General features: G+C 33.3%; 2 protein-coding genes across 3 annotated transcripts in view; one reads left to right on the forward strand and one right to left on the reverse strand.

Annotated features, from left to right (window-relative positions):
* Sol1 overlaps nt 1-25511 on the reverse strand; it is a 384779-nt gene that overhangs the window by 133981 nt on the left and 225287 nt on the right. For both annotated transcript variants that reach the window (XM_076119660.1, XM_076119661.1), the window contains exon 5: nt 20894-21120. In XM_076119660.1, coding sequence (XP_075975775.1) covers nt 20894-21120 — 227 coding nt within the window. The remainder of the gene's footprint in view (nt 1-20893; nt 21121-25511) is intronic.
* Nucleotides 2764-4798, forward strand: LOC142976583 (uncharacterized). Its single transcript, XM_076120013.1, has 3 exons — nt 2764-2895; nt 4052-4246; nt 4658-4798. The coding sequence occupies exons 1-3, from the start codon at nt 2845-2847 to the stop codon at nt 4706-4708; spliced, it is 297 nt and encodes a 98-aa protein (XP_075976128.1). The 5' UTR covers nt 2764-2844; the 3' UTR covers nt 4709-4798.

Raw genomic sequence — 25511 nt, forward strand, 5'->3', positions numbered from 1 at the left:
ACGTTACTTCATTTGAACTTTCAAGAACTTAGTTTTGGTTTTAGCTGCTTTATTTCCTTTATTTTGATTCCTTTTCCTTTGGATTGTTGTTCGGTATTTCCTAAATTAATATCATTTTATCTGCTGGTTTATAGAACACTTGATACTCTGAAGAGTAAAAATATACTTTTGACTCTTTTTTTATTATTACAACTATGGCATTAAATATGCCCTTTAAGCCGTTTTAGAAAATAGCGTAACATCAACTTTTTAGAACCTAGCACACTAGTTTAGTACGCATATCAGTCCCTTGAACTCCATAAAGGAATTAAGAAGCAATTAGTTACCTATCTTATACCGATAGCTATTGATCACGTTACATCACTATTACATGATCTATTTAAGTTCGGTTCGTATCGACAATATCTAAACGCACCGGTCCTTTGTTCAATTACCACAGGGCACTTTGTCTATTATGAACATTAATGAGGAACAGTCACCGACAATCCGCATAGACTAAAATGTATCTTAATTTTACCACGAATCTACGGTCAATGAAGATAGCTTTTGGTTGTAAAAGTAATTTTTTTTAATAATCAAGACTGGGTTATCCATGCTCGCTCGTGTACAAACTTTGATTGCAGTTTTAGCCTGTAAGGAAAACCTAAGATACTTAAAAACGCGCGTGCTGCTGACAAAAAGAATCACATATTTTTATCATCAAGGTTCGTAAATTCCATGATTGATCCGATATCTTCGCTATTATATATATTAGTACAGTACAGATTCGAAATGAGATATCTTAAAATAGTAACGTATTATTTTCAGTATAAAATGAATCCTACTATAAACAGCAAATTTTATTTAAGTACAACATTTTTTTCTTCTAAAAAGCTCTGGGTAGCTACCATTGTATACAATCATACATAAAAAGTACTCATTGAATTGCTTCCCTTATTATTGACTCAAAAATTTCTAATAAAATGTACTGAATAGGTACGATATTTGACGGATACCTTCTGAATACGATCCGTTTCGTTTGAAATTTAATCATTGTGATATTTATAATTTCTTTTATTAAATACATGGATTGTTATTGTCACGGCTTGTTTCTATGGAAATAAGAGGTTCTCGTTATTATTGTCTACAGCTTATCTGTGGCCACTGCAGGGCATAAGTCTCCCTCCATCAGCTCTGATCATCCCTGTTCTATGCCACTAGTGTTTAGGGTTTTGTAGAAACTTTTCTACGTCGTCGAACTTATTATAGTGAATAGAAAATTATGATTGTTTTAAATGCAAATCCTAAACTGTACCCTAGTTTCATGGATATAATGTTTTTGGTACATTTTGTTTAATATTTATGCTTTTATTACACAATAGATATAGACTGTAGTCAACTTTCTCGCTTTAACAGATCCTGTCTTATATTTTATTTACGTTTGAATGCCTGAATGACTTCTGTTGCAGCGTCAACATTTAAACAAATAGTCATACAATAAATACAAACTCATAAAATATAAATATTGAAGTAAAAAGTGCTGACATATAATATTTACTGTTCAAAGTACAGTAGCAAGTTCAAGGACAGAAAACACATCAATTCTAACACCATGAGTTATGAAAAGTACTTATTCTTACACAAGTGACTTCAAGACACCTAAAAACAAGGTAATTTTTTGGGCAACTAAACTATTTTGTAACTTTCTCTTTATAAATGCGCTAGAATTTGCTTTGATTGATAGATGTAATATACAAAAAATATCAATAAAGAACAAGTTATTTAATCAAACTTGAAGCAAATCAACGTAATTTAATTATTAGAATATTTTTTTGTAATATTATTAATAATATTACAAAAAAATAGTTAAAAAAGTTATGAAACATAAGTGGAACTATCAAAAGATTTATTATTGCAAATGTGAAGCAGAAGTATGTAGCTGTGATATTTACTATAATCTACACTATTTTAGTAAACACCAGTCACAATAAACAAGTTCCCAACAGTCTTATTATTCACCACAATTATTGAGTCACATAATTCGCGATTGTGTTTTTTTTTCGTTTCACACACGTCATACATAAAAGGTGTATCAAATGTTCTTATAGGCAATGAGTAGGTACACTTGTTGCACAATACTTGAAAATGATTACGAAGATTTTTCAAATATTTTTGATGCCTATAAGTAAAAATTTTAATACCGATAATGTTTACTGGTTATCAAACTCATCAAAGATATATTATTTGCAGGATATACGTTTTTAATAAGGTTGTAACAGACACCATTTTAGGTGTAGCAAATGAACATTATTAGTTTTAAATAACCATGTTTGCTGTCCATGTTTATAATGGAACTCTAAAATAAACTAGGGTAGTTCCCTTACCTAGAAGCCAAAAGAAACTAGCCTATATAAAAAAAATCAAGGGGTACCTAACTCCTATGTGTATTTTACAGTAATATAATGTTTTGAGAAGTAGTTATGTTCCCTTCAAGATTATTCGTGATTGTTTGTGAGAATGTATGTATGTAAGGATGTTTGTTACTCTTTCACGCAAATACTACTTAATCGATTACAAAGAAATTTGGTATGTAGGTCGCTGAAGATTCAGAATAACATATAGACTACTCTTTATTTCGGAGTTCCCGAGGGATCGGGATTTACACGGGAAGGATGTCCACCCGGACCAAGTCGCGGGCGGCTTCTAGTACATTATAATTGCCAAGTGGAAACTTTGCATGATCATTTTCTAAAAACTTTGTCCACAACTGTACCTATGTCAACATGTACATACATAAACAGTTGCGATTATTGTCTTTAAGGCCAGAGTAAGATCATCTCCGTAAAGACACTGTTTACCTTAAAAATGTTCTTAAAATACGCAATTTTGTTCTGTGTCGTTCTATTATTTGTTGATGTAAGTATACGTTTACTTTTCTTCTAACTTTATTGTATATTTTAATAATTAGTGTGAAAATATTGTTCTTATACAAGTATCGCAAATTTTACTACTTATAACTAATTACTGCTGCTCTGCTCCTATTGGTCGTAGCGTGATGATATATAGCCTATAGCCTTCCTCGATAAATAGGCTATCTAACATTGAAAGAATTTTTCAAATCGGACCAGTAGTTCCTGAGATTAGCGCGTTCAAAAAAACAAACAAACAAACTCTTCAGCTTTATAATATTAGTATAGATAAGATTCTCGGAAAAGTGATGGAGAAGTCGTGTTGTATAACAACATTTATTCTGAGTATTGAAGATGACCACATCGTAAATAAATTGAAGACATTGTAACTTATTATACATACAAAATTACTTCCTGCCTAACATTGTCTGAGATGAAAAAATTCTCAGATTATCCAATGGATTCATTCATATTGCAAACTGCTTAAATTATGTCATTTTTTTTAAGTAATAGCAACTGTTACTGTAAGCAAAAGCCTAAGAAACAGATAAATTTTCGCATTAATAACAACTATTATTATAGGTAAATAATTCCTTTAAGCATTTTGTGTGATTGAGTATGATTCAAACATACAAACTCTCGAAAATTTAGAGGTTAAATATAAATTACCAAATCTAATTCGAAAAAGATGTAAAAGAAATTCCCTTTGTGGATCGCTAGGGACTCAAATGGAAATAGTCGTAGGATCGCATTGGAAATGGTCTCATCTCTACAACCCGCCTAATAGTCATTCCGAGTTAATTATCACGGGTCTTTTAGGGTTATTGCCAACGACATGATGCCGAAAGAATGCAAACGGGCTCGTAGAATAGGGTTGTAGGAAACTGCTTTAAGAGGCTTAGGATATAATTTGAGACGTTTTCTTTGTGTGGTTAACGACCAGACAACATTGACAATGTTGTTCAAATGTGAGTTCGGTAGTGCTGTAATGTTACAGCAAAATTTGATTTTTAATTTTCAAATTAAAAAGATAGATATGTATACATATCTTTCAACAACTAACAATCAAATCTACAACATTATTAGGTGTACTAGGAATACGGTCTTATAATATTCCCTCTGAGTAAAAAAAATAAAGTAAAAAAGCTTATTGGTTCTTACAGTCAAATGCCTTCGTCAAAAGAGAGGTGAAGACCCCACCACCGGATCCTATAGATTCTTTGAAGAAGAACGTGGACGCACTGACAGGTTGTATCGACCAGAGCTTAGCGAAGATGGCCAGTGAGATAAACCTTGAAAAGCATCTGCAGCCTGTGATTCATGTCATAGGAGATCATTTGAACAGAGTCTCTAAGGCGGTAAGTGTTTGGCTATAATCATATTGTGATCATTAGTTAAAAATGTGTTTAGATATAAGCGTTTTTCGCTACTAGCTACTGTAGCGAGAATTGCTCAGTTACGCACTAATGCTACTGTTAACAGTAAGCTGGCTACTTAAACATGGAACTTTCCGTCCAAAAAGATTTAATACCGACCAAATCAGGCATCTATAGCTAGATTCTACAGTCAGTACTATCGAGTATTGAGAGAATTTAAAATGTATTTAAAAAAAATATCCGCTGGAGGCGTTGATTTGGTTTTCATACAAAATTTTTCGATGGTTAGCGATGGCGATATTGTAGAATTTTGCGCTACTGACTACTCAGTACAGCCTACGCTTTAAGAACTACTGCTTACAGTCTAATTATTGTTTGTATTTTTATTTTCAGTTTGAAGATTTAACAGCACCGATCTCCAACCCTGCTCCAGCGGCTGACTAAACAAGAAATAAAAGTTTTTAATGAAGACGATTACATGTACTGTTTACCTAATAAAGCAACATACACATTGAATAAAATATTCGTTGGTTACTTTGTACAAATTCTTTTAAAACCCGAATTGTATCTTTAAAGACTTTTTAGTATAACGTGTATTTCACAACATCTTTGACCGTTTAAGGTATGTTTTGTGTATTATTTTCGACGATTTAGATAAAACGTGACGTTAAATATTATTGTGCAAGAAATTGCGAATTTAGCAAGTGTAGAGTGCGGACTTATGCAATGGAATTCTACAGATTTCCCTGTATAATTATATTTATCAATAATTAAACAAGAATCGATGTGTCATCTTTTATCTACCAAGAATCACTATTAATAGGCCGCTAATAGAATGTTATTCAAATCATTGTTTATTTTCCAATGGAAAAATTAATGTTCTGAGTTTTAATAACGATAACTAAAATTTCTTTAAATTGTTATTTTCATTTATGAAGTTAGTTGTTAGGAAGACTTTTTTTACTCGGGATTGAACTGCCAGTGTACAGACACATCAAGTTTAATATATTAAATTCATAAGTACCTTGCTTTCTTTGTCACTTTGGTGTGTATCGTGGCTACCGAAATACTTTTGAGCATCACTCAAATTTGAATGACGTTAATGCATTTGTTTATTAGAAATTACAAATTATATATTATATCGACAATATTATTATAAAATATGCAGCTGACGGATGTTAGTTTATCTTGTTCCGAAGTTCGAACCTTGAACAGTCAATGACTTCAACAATAAATATGCACTGTTGAACAATTTACAAACAAAAGCCATTCACGTACGAATCTAATATATCATTTGAAAGAATAAACTATTCTTATTTTTTGTATTGATTCGTGATATTACACATAAGGTACTTTGGATCATTTCTTTAATATTAGAAAGCTGACGAAGAAAAATATATATTTGGAGTCGTTGTATCTAGTAAAAAAAGAATCTGGAATGATATTATTTGTGTGATCATTTATTAATAACTAGTTAAGAAGTAATTACTTATATAAAACTATATTGAGACTGCGCTCACTTGAAGTGGTCCAAATCAAGATCTTAACAATTTCATTGCCAAAATCAGAGAAGCGCTCCGTATTATTATGTTCTTATTGAAAATAATATTATCTTAGATACTTTTTTAAGTCTGTACATGCGTTGCTTTAGGTAACCCTTTTTACGGGATTCGGCAAAATCCCTTGCAATAAAACTTTGAATTTCATTCAATAAAAAACGTGACTAATCCTATGGGTTTTGTTGTTAGTATTAGTAGTAAGTGTTAATAGTTGATACGAATACACTAAAATGATATAACCACAAAGATTACAAATATTTAATGTATTTGCTTTCCTTGTATTAAACAAAGATTCGTTCACCCGATCGAGTCCGAAGTCTTCGACAATTAGTGATTGTTGCAAACTCATTTATTAATTAGCTTGTTGAACGAACGATCGTCGGTCATTACGATAAGTTAAGCAAACATCGCGTCCCGGTCTGCGCCAAGATAAAGGAAATTTCTGGGGAGCAAGCTTCAGTACATTGTGTGTTGTTCTACTGTGAAGTCATACGGATTCTTAATTCATACAAAATGCAAAAGCTTACTTTGTTCTTACTTTTTGCTCTGTGCGTTATCAGCGTGAGTATTTTTATAATATTTTTATTCTAAAAAAATAAGTGGCGTTGGGGACCTTACTTGCATTTATTAGACTATTTGTGTTAGTTTAGGAGCAGCCCCCTAAGGTTTTAGGAAAGCAACTTCTTTTGAAACGCCTTCAAAAGAAAGCGACAATATTTTTGATACGGTGGATATTGTTTAAAATAATTTATTTAACATCTTCTTCTTTTTTTATCTCTTAAAATAAAATCTATATTTATTCGTTGCAGGCTCACGCTTTCGTGAAACGTGATGCTCCAGCCGCCGCTCCAGGAGGCGATTCCGATGTTGCGGATCAAATTAAAAATACATTCAATAATGTAATGGATAATCTTTCGAAAACTTTAAACCCCGAGGCCCTTAAGAAGAATTTTGATGATTTTGCGGAGAGTGCAAAGAAAGCCGTAAGTGGAAATATTTATATCTTAAGGCAGTGTATTTGAGTGGTATAAGTTGGTACCTCCCATATAAGTAGTCAACGGTTCGAACCCGAGGCAATACATCAATGTCTTTTCGAAGTATTGTGTGAGTTAGAAATAATTATGACTTGGTCTAATGGTACAGAAAAAACATTGCGATGAAACCTCCCATGCCTAAAATTTGTGTAATATATTTATTGAGGGCGTGCAAAGTTCCCGACCCGCACTTAGCGAGAATTACAGTAGTAGGTAAATAAAATATATAGGTACATACATATATCACTGTAATTTTTTATTTGACTTACGACCCAATGCTTGAATAATCATGAAGTAAAATAAATTCAACATATTATTGCCCGACTGCTGGGCTAGGATATTTTCTAAATGATGGACCTGCTAGGCTTTGAGTTCATCACACTGCCTAAATGTATGTCACTTGGCATCATCTTAATACCTACCTGTGCAAGAACTCTTAAAACATGCGAGCTCTTGTACATAAGGTAAATCTACTAAGTATGAAAGAATATTTCTAATTATTACTTTTTTTGGTTCCAGCTCGAAAACTTCAAACCAAAGGAAAAAGCTGCCTAACGTTGCGTAACAAGACAATGTTCCATACATATCTAGATACAATATGCAAATAATTATATACTCGAGTCGAGTTAAACTAATGCAACAATATTTTTATATAAAATAGACTCAATTCTTTAAAATACTGTGGTTTTTTAATTTTTCCTTATCATTCCTATGCCTATTTTGGTCAGGGTGATTTTATTGGTCTGACTTGCTATTACCAACTTTTTATTTCGACCATACGGTACTCACCATCACACCAAATATTAAGCTAAGGATACAAAATGGTTAAAATTGTGTGTTCCGTGTCACGACTTGCTTTTGACATCGGGTGCGGCTGGGATGAGCACCTTTAAGTTATGCAGTGAATACAGTGATTTTTTCTCATGTTTGAGTAAAATTATCGCGCAATATTGCAAAAGTATTTAATTTCAATGTGTATGTGTGAAACTCAAACGAAGATACCCGTAAATTTTAATAGGAACGAACATTAAAAAAGGTAATGACGGAATTGAGAGCCTTCTTCTTTTTGAAGTTGCTTAAAATGGTCTGTAATCTTTATATACATAATTCATCTGTAAGTGTGTATGTCACTGAACTTCTCTTAAACGACTGGACCGATTTTGATAAAAATTTTTGTGTGTGTTCAAAGGGATCTGAGAATGGTTTAGACTCACATTTTTTATTTATTTTTTATGGCAAAACAACGTTTGCCGGGTCAGCTAGTAACTATATATTATCATATTGAACTAAAATACGCCGTGAGCCATTACGCACATTATTTGCAAATTGATAACGATACAACGTTTATCTGTTTGATGTGACCTCAACGCTAGTTCAAGTTCAAAGTTGAATAATGATAAATAATACAAACGTTTGATAAAGTTAGAACAGTGCCTACGATTACATCCGACATTTTTTTTACATGTGTATAATTTCGCCGACTTCAAGTAATTACTTAAAGTTAGATCTACCCTCTGTTGCTTGGTGGTTTTTGTATACAACTGCTGACCACATAGTCTCGGCTTAGATTCCCGGGTCGAGCAAAGTGCTATTGGTCTTTTATGTATTAGAATATTTCTAAATACCTAGATTCTGGTAACGTGAACAGCATAATGGCAATAGAAACATACGCCTCTATATTCAATAATTTTACCAATTACAAGTTGGTACTGATGAAAACATACAGTATTCTTGACCTAACTATCTCACCAAGGATTTTTATAATGATTTGAAGTCATCAAAGCAGTGACTGCAATTACGATTTGATATCTCATTCACTCTCGATTGTTGGATGTTATTGTCTTAATAACTACGTGTACAATAATTCATTCCTAGCATTGTGCTGCCATCTAGGTAACATTGTAGTTATGCATATATTTTATTAGGTATCTCACGCTACTCATACTATTGCACCGCGATTTTCTACCACTATAGACTACCGACAACCGACTAGCTATCGAAAAATGCTGTATGACATTCGGTTCAGTGCCTCTAGCGGGCATCGTTGATACTATTTTGATACTCGATGGTTCCAAACGTAGAGAATCTTGCAACTGACTGCTAAAGTTTGTCCATATGTTACGCTTTCATGGCTAAGCCATTTAACTGACTTTGAAAAAATTGTGTATGGAAAGTTGAAGACGCGGATAAAATATTTTTTTCTCATGCGACTGTCCCCGCGTTGGTCAGCTAAAAATTTTAAGTTTAAAATTATTGTAAATGATAATAATAAAAACAGTGAAATCCTAAAAACCATACAAAATATTGTAAATCTAAACATTATATTTCATAACTAAGGAGAGCATGTATCTACCAAACACACTACATAATGTATAGAGAAGTGCAGTCTCGTATTGCTGAGTTTCATCACTTAGCATATAAAGAGGCACTTTCTAGATACCTCCTTATAAAGAGAACGTTCTTGAAAATTTTGAAATTTAACGGAAATTTAAAAACCCTTTCACCGCTAAACTTATGTAAGATACAAAAATGATGCTGCAAGGGATTATGATGTGATCATTGATAATTTTATCTGTATAAAGTCAGCTAATGTGCTAAGTAGTCCTGAAGTTCTTTACGTACAAGAAAGAGAACTCCATACTAACAGGCTTTTATTTGTTACGTATATAGCTTTCAAGAACCTTAAGGCTGATTTTTATCCTTTTTACAGCACTTTAAAACTCCGACCCAGAAAGGCTCAATTAATTTCTTAGTTTAAACACTTTCAAAGGAAAACGTTCTTTGTCACACTATGGAGGAAAACTTAAAAAAGTTAACTGAAATTTTGTAAGACAATGGAATCAAGTTATTTTACTTAAAGATTTTATTGTTTACAATAATGCATCAGAAGTAAATAACGTAAGTAAGAAGGTACTTAAATACTGAATAGTTCACTTTCTTAGTATATCGTGTACAAGCCACGATAGATTAAGCACGTCAGGTTCATACATCACTTTAAATTACTCGCGCTTTTGAGAACTTAGTCTTCAATAAACAAGATGAATTCTTTCGAAACTAATAGAATATTCTCTGTGTCTGAAGTTGCGGGTTCTCCAGGTGGTTTTAATATTCATGGAGCCCAGCTGCCGATAAGCTGTCCTTACAAAGCCTGACCTGATCCTATTTGAGCGTCTTGAATCGACCAGCGACGGCTTTTCATAGATTTACACCAGATTTGCGATAATGTTCTGTGAATACGAAAATGCAATGATTTTTGTTTGTTATTAGTATGACTGTCTAATAAAGGCATGGTTTTAGATCAGTAATTCTGTGTAGCAATGGGTATTGACTAGGTTGAGTAGAGCATTTTTTAAAATGTTTTTTTTTTTGTTTTTTACTAGTTACTTCAATTTTGAACAGATATAGTCATCCAATATTTAGAAAATAACCATCGATTAGAACTAACAATCGATTTAGAGCGTTTATACTCGTTCATATGACAGAACACATAGCTGAGTGACGGTTCCGCACTATTTGAGAAAGAAAGTAAAAAAATAATTACCTACGTTCCATGATAGATAAATATTTTTAGAACGATAGTTTTGAAATTATGGTTAATTTTGAAACACAAAAACGTAACTGCGGCCCCCATTAGTAATATTCCCCGTGGGGTCGCGTATCTTTCCTGGAAAATGGCATATTGATATCTTGCGTCGTTTCTTAGTAATATTTTTGTGATAAGTGTCACTCAGAATTTTATATGCATACTACAAATTGTACATATCCCAAGAGTTTCCAATCCAATGTTTACAAACAAACAAATCGCGGCGTCAAACTTGGTGCAACAAACATCACTCATATACTCCAAGTTGAAGACACGCCAGGTCAAATCCGTGATACCTTCGATCATTGTCAGTGAAGCTCACGGCAATCTCACGACAGAGACATATAGCACGGACACAGGTGCGGAAACTCCTCAACAAACATTTGTCTAAGTTGACTCGAGAGCGGCCCAATTCGCGATTGCCAAACACAATAATACACCTTATTACCATACATGTAGAATTCAATATGGCATTGCTGGGTGCATTACAAAGTTGGCAGAAAGTCCGTCGCATAGTTCCCAGCTCGAAGAAATAAGTCTTAACCATACTGTGATAAGTTACGAGTGCTTATTAGAACAAATACAAGGACACAGATGGCAGACAAACGGGTAATTCGAGATGAGACATTCTGAAGTCTAGCAGAACGTTTCTTAAAGTAGGTTGCTGTTTGATGAATCAACATTTTATCCCAATACATCTTCTTAAGAGTGCGTCATGTATTTACTACCATTTTGCTCAATTTGCCTCCGTGGGTGTCACGGTTAGGTCACCGAGCTGCTACCACTGTGTCGAAAGGTCTGGTTGTACTATGTGTCCTTTGTTTGTATATTCGTAAAATTCCCCGCGACGTAAGAGCAATTCTTAATGCGGGAGTCTTTTCAAATGAAGCATTACCTACAAGTAATGTATCCTTATATTCATTGTAATCAAACTTATTATCTAGTAACAAGCATCCACATATTTATTTTTCGTTATATTAGATCGGTATAAGTCAATATTGAGATATATGGCAAGTTGAAACTTAATAGGTATTATTTAATAGGATTTAGTGAATTAGCCTAAGTGGAAAGTTGAGTTTCTCGTACGCTACACTGAACATAAAGGGACTAGTGATTAATGATTACAGTTAATGCTTACATGATAGACAGATGTATGTGTGTTAGAGTGTTATTTATACAAATTATACTAAAGTATTAGAAGCTTTGGTTTAAGTAAATTGGTTTAGTGGGTAGGCCTTGCCCTTCTGGTTCGGAGAGCCCCACATACCCCAGCGCTCCCCCGGGCGTTGGGGATGCAATTTCATGCATTAACCAAGTAAAAAAAAAACAAAAAGGTTACCATAGTACAAATTGTGCTTAGTAAGGGATCAGACGACCGCGTGTTGTGTATGGTTTATAGCATAGTTAATGATAACATTACATATTAAAATAGATGTTAACAAAATGACAAAATCTTAAATTCAAAATGCTTTTTAAATCCATTACACTGTATGGCTGCTTTCGTTCGAGATTTTCATACAAACTGTACCCAGTGATTGTTGGATTATCATATAGATGGAGGCGACTAAACCATTTCATGTATTCATAGTGCACTCGTTTTATAAAGTTCCTAAGAAAATATTATTCAAATGGCGCACTGTTATTCATTACAAGAGGTGCATAAAGTTATTTGTAAATGTTTCTTGAAAGGAAACACAGAAGGTTTTTTTATGACTTTTAGTACAATAAAATTGACAAAAAGTTTTGGTATGTTGTAATTTTGAAGAACAATTATTTGGAGATTAAAACATAGAATTAATTGAACTCATTACTGTTCCACTGCTGGGCAAGGGTCTCTCGTCTGTACAGAGGTGGTTAGGCCTTGAGTTCACTATGCTGACCGAGTGTGGGTATGGGAGTTAAAACATATTTTTTGTAAACTAACTTAATGTGTCCTATAAATCTATACTTATAGTATATACACAGCAAAACAATCTTATTTCCATAAACTTGAAGTACAGGCAATTTATTTAACTGCTTAGTTTTATTAGCAGCTCATTTAAGAAATAATAAGCTACGATCGAATGGGGCATAACTTTATTAACTCTCATCTACACACATAGCTAGAAAATTGTTAATTGAAAAAATGGCAAATTAAATTCCATTAAAACGCCAAATTAACATATAGCGTGCTCAACTGGCTACATCATCTTATTGCTAGCTAGCTTTTGATAGCCGAGTAGCTATAGAAAGTAATATGGGCATTTTGGAAAAACTATTTCTATTAAGTTCTTTGAAAATAAAATCAATCGCTAGCTACTTGATAGTAATAACTATCAAATCGCGCTTTGGGCCACCAATCATACATATACTTATGAAAATATTGGACACAAAACAGCACTTCAGAATTTTTTTATTTCCTTACATTTCTCAATTCGTTGTCTCAGCAAAAGACTACGCAGTAATCGTAATTGTCTATACTGTTATGTGCCGGACTTAATATGTGTCTAAAAGCGAAGCTTTAATCATGATCCGTATCCCAACAAGGAATAAAAGCAAATTATATTGTATTACTTATGTTAATATTGGATGTATTTCTACGAGCAACTGACGAAACGGTCGGTGTTGTTGACGAATCGCCGGGCAATTTGTTACGTTCACTTAAATACTGCTCGTACTAGATTCTGGTTGAAGATAAAGTAAATTAATGGTTGAAGAAGAAATAATTGTAATAATGATAAAAATTGGGATAAAAAAATCGACAAAATTATTTATTTAATTCGATGTTCGATTCGATAACTTTTATTACAAACTTTAAAAGGAGCTCACCAAACACATCAAGAAAAGATTTTCTACTCTTTCCTAGTATGGTGTGAGAGTGGAAGCACAATAAAATTCGAAGAAAAAATCTAAAGTTTTTATCACTTTCAGAACACTGTTCAGGCTATTGTGTGAATCATAGCGCTTGATTAAAAATGTCTTAATTTTTCAGTTATCTTAAAAAATGATTTTATCGTGTTTTATTTTATGTATTTAATTAAACATTGTTGACAGGTATCAAATTCTATCAACAAAACAAGTCCAATACTGTACATCACTGTCTTAATAAGATTTGCGAATAAAATTCATATTTAAAGAATTTCATAATTATCTGCTAATTAAATAACAAAGCGAAGGTTTTCAAGGCATCTCGGACAACTATCAAGACACCTTCGTTAGCGTCTGACTAATTGTTTTAAACAGTTAAACGATTCTACTGCTCCGTTTCAACGGACGAACAAGAAAAGTGTCCAAGAGATTTAAAGAATCATATTTTACAAAAGTGTTTTATATTTCTTTGATTTTATTTCTACAATTTTAGTCATAAGTTCTAGTAAAACAGGACTGCCAGGGTACTTTCCACTTAGAATTATGAAAAAGCGTAACTTTTTATCTATCAAATTGCCGTAATTCATTTGATATGGTTCAAATCACACTAATCGTCTAAAATTAAATGTCAGTAAACAAGAACCAAGAATGACAGAGTGCAAGAGCCATTAAGCAAAGTGCAACAATTAAAAGAAAGAAATAAAATAACACAACGTACTGAACTGTAAATAAGAATTCTAGTTTCAGACCGAAACCCGTACAATGTTATCGAGACGGCAAACTAACATAATGGGTGAAGCAAACCACGTTCCGAAGCCAACTCATTAAGGCAACGGATTGAAAAGTATAGAAGTTCAGGAAGTTGTAGAGGAACCAACAAAAGTACTGGCAATGAAGGGCTATAAGGATGCGGGCTCATTGAGCCCCTTTGAGATAAAGGAAGCCAGGAATGACGGGACGTCTTAAGTAATGACTGGCAAAAGGCCCGGGAAGATTTGCTGAGCGATTGCGTTATCTAAAGATCTTTCGTTGTTAGGATTTTTATTTGGAAGTTCATCAAAGTTTTGCAGGGACAGAGTTGTATGAGGGAATGGAGATGTGTTTGATTACTTATAATATTTTATTATAAACTAGCGGACTGGCAAGATTTCGTCTTGATAATAGTACATATTTATCTCGTTGATGATTGGAATTTTGATCTCATCGATCCCATAAAAACGTTGTCACGATCATTACAAAAAAAAATTAAACATTAAACTTGTTCAAAAGTTATACCCGTAGAATGTACCTACACAGGTTTCGGTGATTCATTTTTATTTATATAGACATTTTCTGCTCCTATCTTTTTGTAATTGATTTTCGAATTTAAACTCTTTATTTTGTTCGACCCTATTGTGATAAAACATTTCGTTTCAAATAGTAAATGTAGATACAGAGAAACAATATAAAATGAACACGAAATATCGAATAGAAATAACAATAATACACAATAGTGGTAAGCTACAGTCGATATTCAGTCCATATTTACACACCGACGAGTAAATCCATAAATGCGATTCTAAAATACGTAAAGGTTTAAATGAAAAATGAAATACGAAATAGTGGTTCTTCAAATGCAGAACTATTAGTAGATACAATACTAATGGAATAATTATGTTGCGATGTACTAATGTGATTAGTTTGGACCGAACAATGGACATTACTTTAGACGCGCTGGGTAAATTTAAAATATCCTATAGTGTATTTTACTGATGTAGGTGACCAACATATTATTATAGAAATTTACATTGTAATATTATGTTTAACAGTAATACTAAATTTAATGGCTTACGATTACTGCTTCTTGTGCTTTATACATTGTTAAATAACATAAAAAATAGTGCTCTTTAAATTCATTCGAGTGACCAGTACTTGGTACAGACACAGCTTTCAAAAATACTTAAAATATGATATGTCTTAACAATATGTATATTGGAAAAATACTTAATACTAATGACCATAAAACAAATAAAAATGCTTGTTTCTCTCAAATAATTAGCAATTCAACGGATATGACACAAAAGAAAATTTGTCAAACAAATATGAAAACTGCAATACCGATTCATGTACAAAAGAACTTAACGATTGGTCATTAGATCTGGATTAACTCTTTTATACGCGGAACTCATAATCCTCAAAGAATATATTTCAAACAATGTATTGAGAACAAAAGTAAGTACAAAAGTCGCCGTATTTACGAGCTTCGGATAGGAAATCCATATAAAACCAGCTCATTAAACTGTAACAAAGATACGTGCAGTGCTTACAACTGTGTTCACTGAGAATTTCCACTCATAAATTTGGACTCACTCAGCTTTAAAACATTGGAAAGTACAGAAATATACTTACTGTAAGATTTTATTACGAAGTACCGAAAGCTTTTCAGTGTTATATGTTAACAATGATTACGTATTGTATGAATCTGATTCTGCGTTTTGTATGATAAGTAGATTTATTCTTCTGTACTTTTTGACTCCTTGCCTGTAAGGTTACTACAAATGATGTTGTAATGTAATATGTGATGAAGCGTTGTTTAATTTGGATAATATTTGTTATAGGTAATTGCAACTGCACTGTTTAGTTTTACACGTACCTTATTTTGTGCTAAAAGTGGATTTATCGAGGTCATTCCTGCAAACTATAAATTGAGGTTTACTATCAGTTACAGTAACTAGCCGTTTGAAATTTTCAATAAACAATTACTAAGCATTTTATTTAACCGACAAACACAGGGTCAGTTGATAAAAAATCTCTTATTTGCATCTCGATAGGAGCCCTATTACTCAAACAATGGAAGGACTTAGTCGTTTCACTCTGCCTTTTGTTTTCACATTGAGTCGCGAGATTGCGGCGAAGAGAGGCCGTTGTTCGATAGAAATCCTTCAGAAAAAGGCTTGAAATGCTGAACAATCCTTCGTTTACAGTTTTGAATGTTTCAATAGTTATTTTTTAGATAATATTGCTGTGTTGCAGAAAGTTAGGCTTACTTTTTAATGACTTTGTGCCCAGAGTAAACGTTTAAGTGTAATATAAAAACGCAAGGGAAACCGAGTTGCTCGCTGTTTATTGAAGGATTATTGAGTTCAGCATCCTTTGCGTAAATATTCCGAGTAGACAGTTGGCTATTTCTGTCTCAGAAGGTAAGAAAAGTAAGTCTTGATAGCTTTTTAAATTTAGATATTGATAATAAAATTATCAATTTAAAATCGGTTTTTGTCGTCCATACGTTCCTTACATTAAAGGCCCCAAGATTAAACTTTTTATTATGTGGAGATCAATTTATTGTCTCATTTCAAGCTTATTCATCATGAAGAGTGCTTAAAAAATAATTATACAGGTAATTAAGGTCTCAGGTGACTCTTGTCTCGTTGTTCTGGTACTAGTTGCTTCTCTTTTGTTGACATTCATGCGGACATTAATTAAAGTCAGACGTAATTAAAACTCAGCAGTTAATTTGGTAAAGAAATTTTACATTTTTGAGGCATGTTTTTGTTTTTTATTTGTAGACAGAATTAATTGAAACGCCAGGATTTATACCTTTTTACTTACTATATTTATGTTAAAGCGAAATGTGTTTAAGCTATCTGAAAATTACATGATAGATGTAGGCATATGATAGAGGTACACTCAGACATAAAATTTGCACATTTTGCTACATACGTATTTGTAGCGGCTAGGTGCAGTATGAAACGTTACTTAGAGCTCTTGAATCCAAAGAATATTGATTGTTCTTTACTTTGTGTGTGGTTTGACAACTGTAAATAAACCGGGTTTAATATAAAAGTGGCCAAATAGTAAGCTTCTGCCGAAGAAACACATTAATTTGTATATTCATTATTCCGATTTATACTTCTTGATCATATATCAGACATTATTTTAAGCTGAGCCAACGGTAGATTAGCGTTCTACACAAGTTGTTACTCATTTCCATACATGTATTTACATACTAACGGCCATGGTAATTATTCCGATCATTACGGTGGATTGCGTAACCTCTCACCTAATACATTATGTATTTTACGAATTTCAGCAATTCTGCTTCGCATACTACATTTTCTTAGAAATGTTTATGTTGAACAGAAATTTTGGTTGTTTTCGTCTAACCTTGAAACACTTCCTTGTTTAGTGTACTTAATATTAACAATAATACGCTAATACAAATTTTAGATATACATACATGATGTTGGTACACAAAATCAGAACTATCACACACATACAAATCTCATACTTGTCAATCAAATTCAAAACTTAGATATGTAGAGATGTCACCATAATTTATCTCTAAAAAGAAAGAACATTTACAAAAATTATTAAATTTCTTCAATTTTACATTAGCGCGATTCTCTACCACTATCGACAACCTGCTTTCGGGATATTTTGTATGAAGATCCGATCAACGCCTCTAGCGGGGAGCGAATGAACTATTTTTTGCAGTACAGCACATTGTCATACTCGAGAGTACCGGCTGTAGAGAATCGCGCTTCAGTACACATTCTTAATAATATATTTTTTTCAATAACCACCTTATATCTATACATATAAAATACGTCGGAAGATCTTCAACTGATGTCGTAAGTGTAGTACGCGGTCGCTTTGATTCTGCTCCGGGAAAGTCAACACCCTAAGCAGAACCAAAGCGACGACACACCGCACCTTGTCAACTGCAGGCTCGATCGTGACGTCACGACGTCTGTTCTAAGATGGATGACAAGATGCGAGTGAAGGCTGCCAGGTGAATACTCTTTGAGTTATAGACTACGGATGATCGATGACAATAGTTAAGACGAATTTGAATGTATTAGAGTAGTGCAATTTCCTACTCTCGGTACTATCTTGTAGCGACTGTTTGACATTTAAAACGACTTACTAAAATAGTTCTCACGTATTACGCTAGGGGCGTTGATCACTTTTTCATATAAAATGTGTCGATAGCTACAAGGTATTACATAGTAGTAGGAAATCACAAGTCTATGTTTTTAAACATGCTTTGAACGGTTGTTTTTAATGTAAGTCTTTCACATAAATGTGAAGTATATACTTTTCTACTTAAGATATATTTGAACTCCGCAATACAAAATCACTTCAACACAGATTCACATATGCAATCTTCTATAAAATGTCTTACACCGTAAGACAAAGGCTTGATATTTTAAACATTAACACACGCATTTAAGTGTAAAGGCGTCTGCCTCAGTAGCTCGACGTTGACGTAGAGTATAGAAATTACAAATTAGGGTGTATAAATATAACAGAGACAGAAATGTTTGATGTTTACTTTGTGTTTGTACTTAGGATAGTGTGAGTCTGGTTTTATTAATTAACTACTAGAAGCCGTTGGAAAAATATCAAACAATTTAACTGGTTTTTATTTATGTTAAAGCTGGCGACCCCTATATGAAAGTTAGTTTTGTCTCTACGCCATTGCTGTAGCATAAAATGTAACCATAACTATTAGCTTAATGAAAACATTGCATTGGATGACGTTAATTTTTTTTTAAACAAATAGAACAGTAGTTACATTTAAAATTACCTACATATATTACTAACGTTTTCTCTATTTTTATTATTTTTAGTTATTTCATCATAGTTAATGAATCTAAATTCCTCAAAACATTGTTCCACACCTCTCGTAGGCGATACCAGTAGGACGTACAATGTATAGACGAATAAACTTCAATCACAACTCACAAACTACGCTATACATCGCATACATAAATCAAATAAACATGTAAATGTATTATAATCTAACGCATATTATTCTCCGCTTCAAATCCTGTGAGATTGCCATCACATATTAAACTCCTTCACCAAAATAAACAGGAAGTATTTAAATTTTCATGTCTCCTTTGACCGCTGTGAAAACACACTCTCCAGGGAAGCCCACGCCGACGCATCAATTTGCGTGGTCCACAAACAAAAAAGCGTCACAAATTATTCACGCACTTTGCATAAATATTGGATTTTAATAACGGACTGTGTTGCTTTGATCAATATAGCTGCTGGCCGTCACAAAATGGACATTACAGTCGCGATGCTTATTCGAAACATTTTGTAGTTGCGACTACTGTTCGTTTGATAATAGAACTTGTGTGTCTATATGATCATCTATGTATATTCATTGATTTCGCACTATGGCCGCATATAAAAATTTGATTAAACTTTGAGTAAAACTAAGTCCTTCCGTTGCCTAAAGTAACTACACTTAAAGTTTAAAAGAACGTATGAGATTTAACGTTATTCATCTTTAACTGACGTGTCTCGGTTTACATAAGTGTTTATGCTTGACGTTCAGTTCAAGCCAAGCCAGCTAGGTCTTCAATGCATGATAATTATGCTTTAGTATCCCTAATTATGCTTCAACACTACGAACAGAAGTGCAATCCGTACTTCAACTTAATCCATGCTTATCGCATTTTGGACGGGATATAAACGACGAATTCACGTGTCACGGAAACGCGTGCCGTGATTGGCAAAGCGAAAATCTTCATTATCCGATTTGCGAGTCGGTTTGTTAGTGCCGATAGTGACGTCAGCGGCGCTTTAAAAACAGATTGGACGTGGAGCGATGGACAGGCTTCTGTTACCTGCAGACCTTATTAAGAGGAAATTGAAATTTCTCTACAGCTTATGGCGCAGTATATTTCGAAATACTCGAAATGTTTTACATATTTTTTTTATTTTTAGGGCATACCTAAAAGCACGCCCTCTCACGTTTTCCTATTATCAGTCTATTAGTACGTACCTAAGGTTAAGTTACTTATTCCAATGTGTTTAACATGGTATCGTACATGTCCATGACCAAAAATTTATGCGATTAAGCATATTTTGTTGGACATTTCGTCCCAAAAGCCGCACGCTAACAGCGCGATTTCCTACACTAGGCAGTATCAACTATTTAGAATTTTACTGTCTTGGTTTCTTCATTATGAATATAAAGCACTATACTATTCAACGCTTTTCTCACACTTGCTAATAACTATATAGTTTCGAAACAGTAGACAAAATTATAGGTTTTTTTCAAATTGTCAATAAAACCTTTCGAGGGTTACAGAGAATTAATGAAACGCGCAAATACGCTTAATTCCCATACGTAATCAAATATTGACGTTCAATATCAACAGTTAATAATGCACTCAAAGGAATTTCTTCCGTGCATTCGAATTAAATTATATCCGTGTTCCCGATGGAATATAAATTATACTTTGTATTAAACAAAGAAACTGTATAAAGCTTTGTTGCATCAGAAGAAAATTATTTGAAATTAAAATATTGTTAAAAGTAGCGAGTATTATTCTTTATCTTATAGTAATTATCACTCTTAATTTGTTACGTATTAATCCGCTTCGTCAAAGTCTTTTATTATCTAGTAGTTGATAAGTTCGTAGAAGATTTGAATCCAGTTTCACAGTTAATTACTTGAAGTGACAGCATATACATATATGAAAAAATCACTCATTGCTCCGTCGGATAAACTATCTGATAGATATTTAGAAGTGGTGAATCCTAAATATAAACTGTGATACTAGCTCTTAATGGTCCACGGTTATAAAATTAAGATAAAACTTACTTCTATCTATAAAACTGTAGGTTCCCACGAAGCCGGTAGCATTATTCTGCTTCGGGCCGCTATGAAACTCGAGCACTAGAGACGGGCCCGGAGAGTACAGCGCTGGAGGTGCATCAGCCCTACTCCCGCAGAGCTCTCGGGCCCATGCTGATCTCTCGTTGATGGCCCCAGGCGGCCCAGGGCCCTGGACTTCCCAGTACACCTTCAAATAATCGCCTCGAGTGCAACTGTAACAAAGAGAATGGCAAGTTAGAGGAAGAACAGGTTAAGAGAAGATGTAGGAAATCTTTTTTTTTTAAGTGTCGCCTTATAATGTGTCAGGTTTATAAACAGTTGAAACAGCTTGCTGGCATATTTCAGAGGCTTAAATAGATATGCTCTGAATCCATAATTAGTACCTTCTGAGTAGTTAGTACCTACAGTGATGACAATAGTAAGAAGTGAAATACTTGTTTTAATAATGAAAATTTTAATCAAATTCGTAATTGCTATTAACCCAAAGTTAAACAATTTAACAACAAACCAGTCAGCATTTTCAATAGCCTATTTTATTTTCCGGCTGCAAACATATTTTCTATATTGAAAGGATGGATCGTAACCAATTTTCTCAATTTAAACGTTTTATAAAAACGTGTTCGCAGTATTTGAAAAATACAAAATTTTATTTCACTATTTCTGAATGCACGAGAAATGAAGAGCAAAATGGCTGTTATACTATTTCAAAAATACAGTTGCTAATAAAAATAAAATGTGCTATCAAAAACATCGTTTAAAAGCTGCAACGAGGTAGCAAAACTGAAAACCGCTATGTGGGCGCAATATTTTAAAAGAGCAACCAATACTATGTAACGGTCGTTTATTGAAAGTTAAGTGCCGGGAAGTTTTAGTGTCTCAATTTTATGAAATAAATGTTAGCCGGCCTTTCACGTTGTTCTAAAACAAGTCTTTATTAAAAGCCGTAGAGTCGTGTTATCGGGAAAATTATGTGGTTTCTGTGTTGATATTAATATCGAGAAAATGAAAATACGATGCTGTTTTACTTTAAGTTCTTAGTATCGATGGTCTTTGGAGAAAACGTTTAAAGAAGAAAAATATCACCGAGGTGCCGTAAAGCAAAAATTAATTCAGTGTACTATTTTTTACGGTAAACAATGTTATTAAATTCTCGGAATTTATTCTTTAGCAAGTTATTGTGTCATCGCGTCATTTCTGTCGTTTGCCGCTGGGCTAATTTAAGCCCGGATATTTATAAGTATTTTTTCTGAATTCTTTCATAAATATACCTTGGCAATTACGGAATTTTATTCAAAGAATTTCGAGTATTCAGTAGTCAACACCAATCTTCAAACGAACAAATAAAAAATATATGATAACAATATCTAAATCAAATTATTATTATATTTTATTTAGTCATAGTTAAGTTTATTCGCAGTTTATTTACTAAAGCTCTTTTCTCTTGTGAAATGCAAAGGGCTTAAGATAGTCTGGTTGAACGCTGATCAAACGTTTTATATCTAATCTGACTGAGGTACAAAGGATTTCTATTTAATCGCAACTTTAGTTATAAACCAGCGATTACATTTTGATATGCAGTTTTCTTTGTGCTAATACCCGTAACATTAAAAACATATTGTAGAAAGAGAAAATAAGAAGCGATTTGGAAATTAGACTCAACCGTTATGTTTATTGTAAAATAGGAAATATGTGCCGTTATGTCGTCAATATGTTCTGGCCAGTCGGTGACTTAACTCCATCAGACATGCATGGATTCTGAACATATCGGTGGTTTGTTCCTTTTTTTTTAGATTTCAAATGCAGGGTTCTCGTAATAAGTGGTTACGTATGACAAGCTGTCATTGTATGAATCTGAATAAAGCAAAGGTTATAGCTATTATTCCGACAAGGTTTCCTTTGGACTTTACTTTTAAAATTGTATGTAACAGAAAATCATGTCTGTTTATATAAAACAATTCTATATAGTTGAAATAAGCAATACATTATCCCACAACTTAATATAATACAGTAAGTACAGAATCTCCAGTACCAATAAAATATGTATTACAGTACTTAGGTCAATACAAACACTGTCGTATTATTCACACACATTGTTGTTCAAACAAGTGGATGGTTATACCAAAATTAAATTCTCATTAACATCAATAATTCATGAACAAATGGTGCATACAAATAGTTCATGCATTTCATGCATAGAATTTACTATTAATAGTTATTTGCTTTAAAATATAGTTACATACATATCGCAATGCAAAATTATGCCGAAACTAACAGTAAATATTTTTCTCTCGATTTCCATTCTGGCTCACGGGATAGTGTTTACTAGTAGCCTTAAGTTACATTTTTGGTGTAGCAGCAAAATTATTGTGAAATTAGCATGTTTATAAATGGCATTGATAAAGTGAGTATTGTATACCTCTGCTTGCATTTTCTCGGCTACTTCCCATTTGGTAAACCTCAACAAATACCTACTAAAAAGTTGCGCTTGGTAAACATTTCGTAATAAGTATTGTTATTTTTGTACGGTACAGTCGGTGTGAAATTAATGTTGAAGTTTTTAAAAGTTTCAAAGTCTTGAGATAAAATCTCGACCATCAAAAAGTACGGCTTATCAAGGAGCAGTAAAGATAAACGTAATTCTGTCAATTTCCAAACAAAAATTTCATTTACCCAAGTGGAAAGCAGAAGTTATTACCTTGGATTTTGAAAAAGCTCCCAGAAATGCCAAATGGGAAGTAGCCATTTTCTCGAATAGCAGGCATGATGTTACTTAAAATGTGACTTGTAATATGTTCTAACTTTCATAAGGATATAGCAGTATTCTTATTTACGTCACAATTTATTAGTGTGTTGTATTTAATTTTAAAATATACTCCAGTAACACATTTTCCAAGAAAGTCCATTCGTATCGAAGAAAAGTATTATCAGATAGGTAAGTACAATCTTCTTATGTCTTCACCGGTATTGAAGTTGACAGGTTTTTGGCAGAACCCCTACCTAACTCAATTGGACAGAAATGACAAGTTTCCTACCATTTACTGAGGTGAGAAAATTTTGTTCTTATTTCATAGTTTTTATGTCAACGCCAACTGTCCATAACGCTTTCACTTGTGGCTTCCGATAAATGTAATAACGGTGAAAGTTTTTGATACAAACTTGCCTTTTCGGATAATAGAAATGGGAGATAAAAGATTATCTCCTGTCAAAGAGAGAAATATTTCCGAAATCAATGTATTCAGTGACGATTTTGTTAGTAGAAAGCTCAAAGACTTCAAGTAATTAATGTTTTGAGAATATATTTTTTATTCTTTCTTAGTATCTAATATTTCAGTTTGGGTGAAAGGCTTTATAAAATAAAGCTTTTCTTTCTTTCTCTACTAGACTAGAGGCTACATCTTACTGACAAAACAACTTTGTGTATACCTAGTCCTACGAACAAGCTAAATAATTACATAAAGATCGGATTAACAGTTAATACTCTACAAGCATACACAAGTTTATCTTATAGCCTACGGGCAGCCGTTTTTTTCGTTTAAGCTCCCAATAATTAAAAAAAAATGCTTTCAAAATTCAATGCAAACATTACCGCAAAATATCAACAGAAAATTTATATAACACGACTGCATTTCACCAAAGAACGTTCCGACAATCCTTCATCCGAATAACCAGTAAATATTTTCTATTAACTGCAAACGTCCGCTTCATCTTTCATTTACCATTCCCTATAATAAATCAAATGTGTCGATATCAGTTGAATGCAAAGAAAGGGGTGAACTAAAAGCAAAAACAGCTTAGTTCCCGTTTGAAATGTATCCTTTTGACCTACATTTAGTTGGCAGAGAGAGTCAAACAAACAATGGACTTAACTAACTGGATATCTGGACGGCAAGACGGTTTCTTTTGTTATTGTGAATCGATTAGCGACGAGCTTAAGGAAAATTATACGCTGTCAGCAGCTCGAGGTAAACATGTCGCTTTGAAAAATATTATTTTTGTTTAGAACGTTAAGATAGAGTGTTTTTACAAGAGAATATTTGTGCTACTTTGTTTATTTTATCGAATTTGATGAATGTGCTATGTTTTTGTGATGGTCATGATTATAAGAGTGTAATATTTTAGGATCAATTTATTGAAGATGAATATGTAATTTTAACTAAAATTAGAATGAACAATTTTTCATTCTGTAAATATAAAAACAGCAAACTAAAACTAATTTCAGTCGAGTTCAAACGGCCACTTAGTATGTAGCATGCAGCCCTTCGAACAGCGACCGTCCGGAACGCAACAAAAGCGTGAACAATTTTGTCAATTTTCGTGGACAGTTCCCCCGCGCCAACTGTATCGGAAACCATCGTCAACACTAATCGTTGTACCGAACAACATGTTAAGCCTTCGATTACAAACACGAGTCGTCAAACGTTCGGCTATTTGCCAGCACGATGCACTGTGAATTGCAAATCTCATGTCTGTGGTGCACGGCCACCTCGATTTTCATGACAATACATGGGCCTGTTGGATGGCTGGACGTTTTACATGCTTTCAGAATAGGTAAGTCTGTTAGTACCGTGTTCGAAAAGTAAGGAACCATATTGACCGCAAGCTT

This window comes from Anticarsia gemmatalis, chromosome 11 (assembly GCF_050436995.1).
Source record: "Anticarsia gemmatalis isolate Benzon Research Colony breed Stoneville strain chromosome 11, ilAntGemm2 primary, whole genome shotgun sequence".
In the NCBI taxonomy this organism is placed as follows: domain Eukaryota; kingdom Metazoa; phylum Arthropoda; class Insecta; order Lepidoptera; family Erebidae; genus Anticarsia; species Anticarsia gemmatalis.

Coding starts and splice junctions, on each gene's coding strand:
- LOC142976583 (XM_076120013.1), top strand. CDS start 2,845: ATGTTCTTAAAATACGCAATTTTGTTCTGTGTCGTTCTATTATTTGTT. Junction 2,896..4,051: donor TCGTTCTATTATTTGTTGAT/GTAAGTATACGT, acceptor TGGTTCTTACAG/TCAAATGCCTTCGTCAAAAG. Junction 4,247..4,657: donor TGAACAGAGTCTCTAAGGCG/GTAAGTGTTTGG, acceptor TTTTATTTTCAG/TTTGAAGATTTAACAGCACC.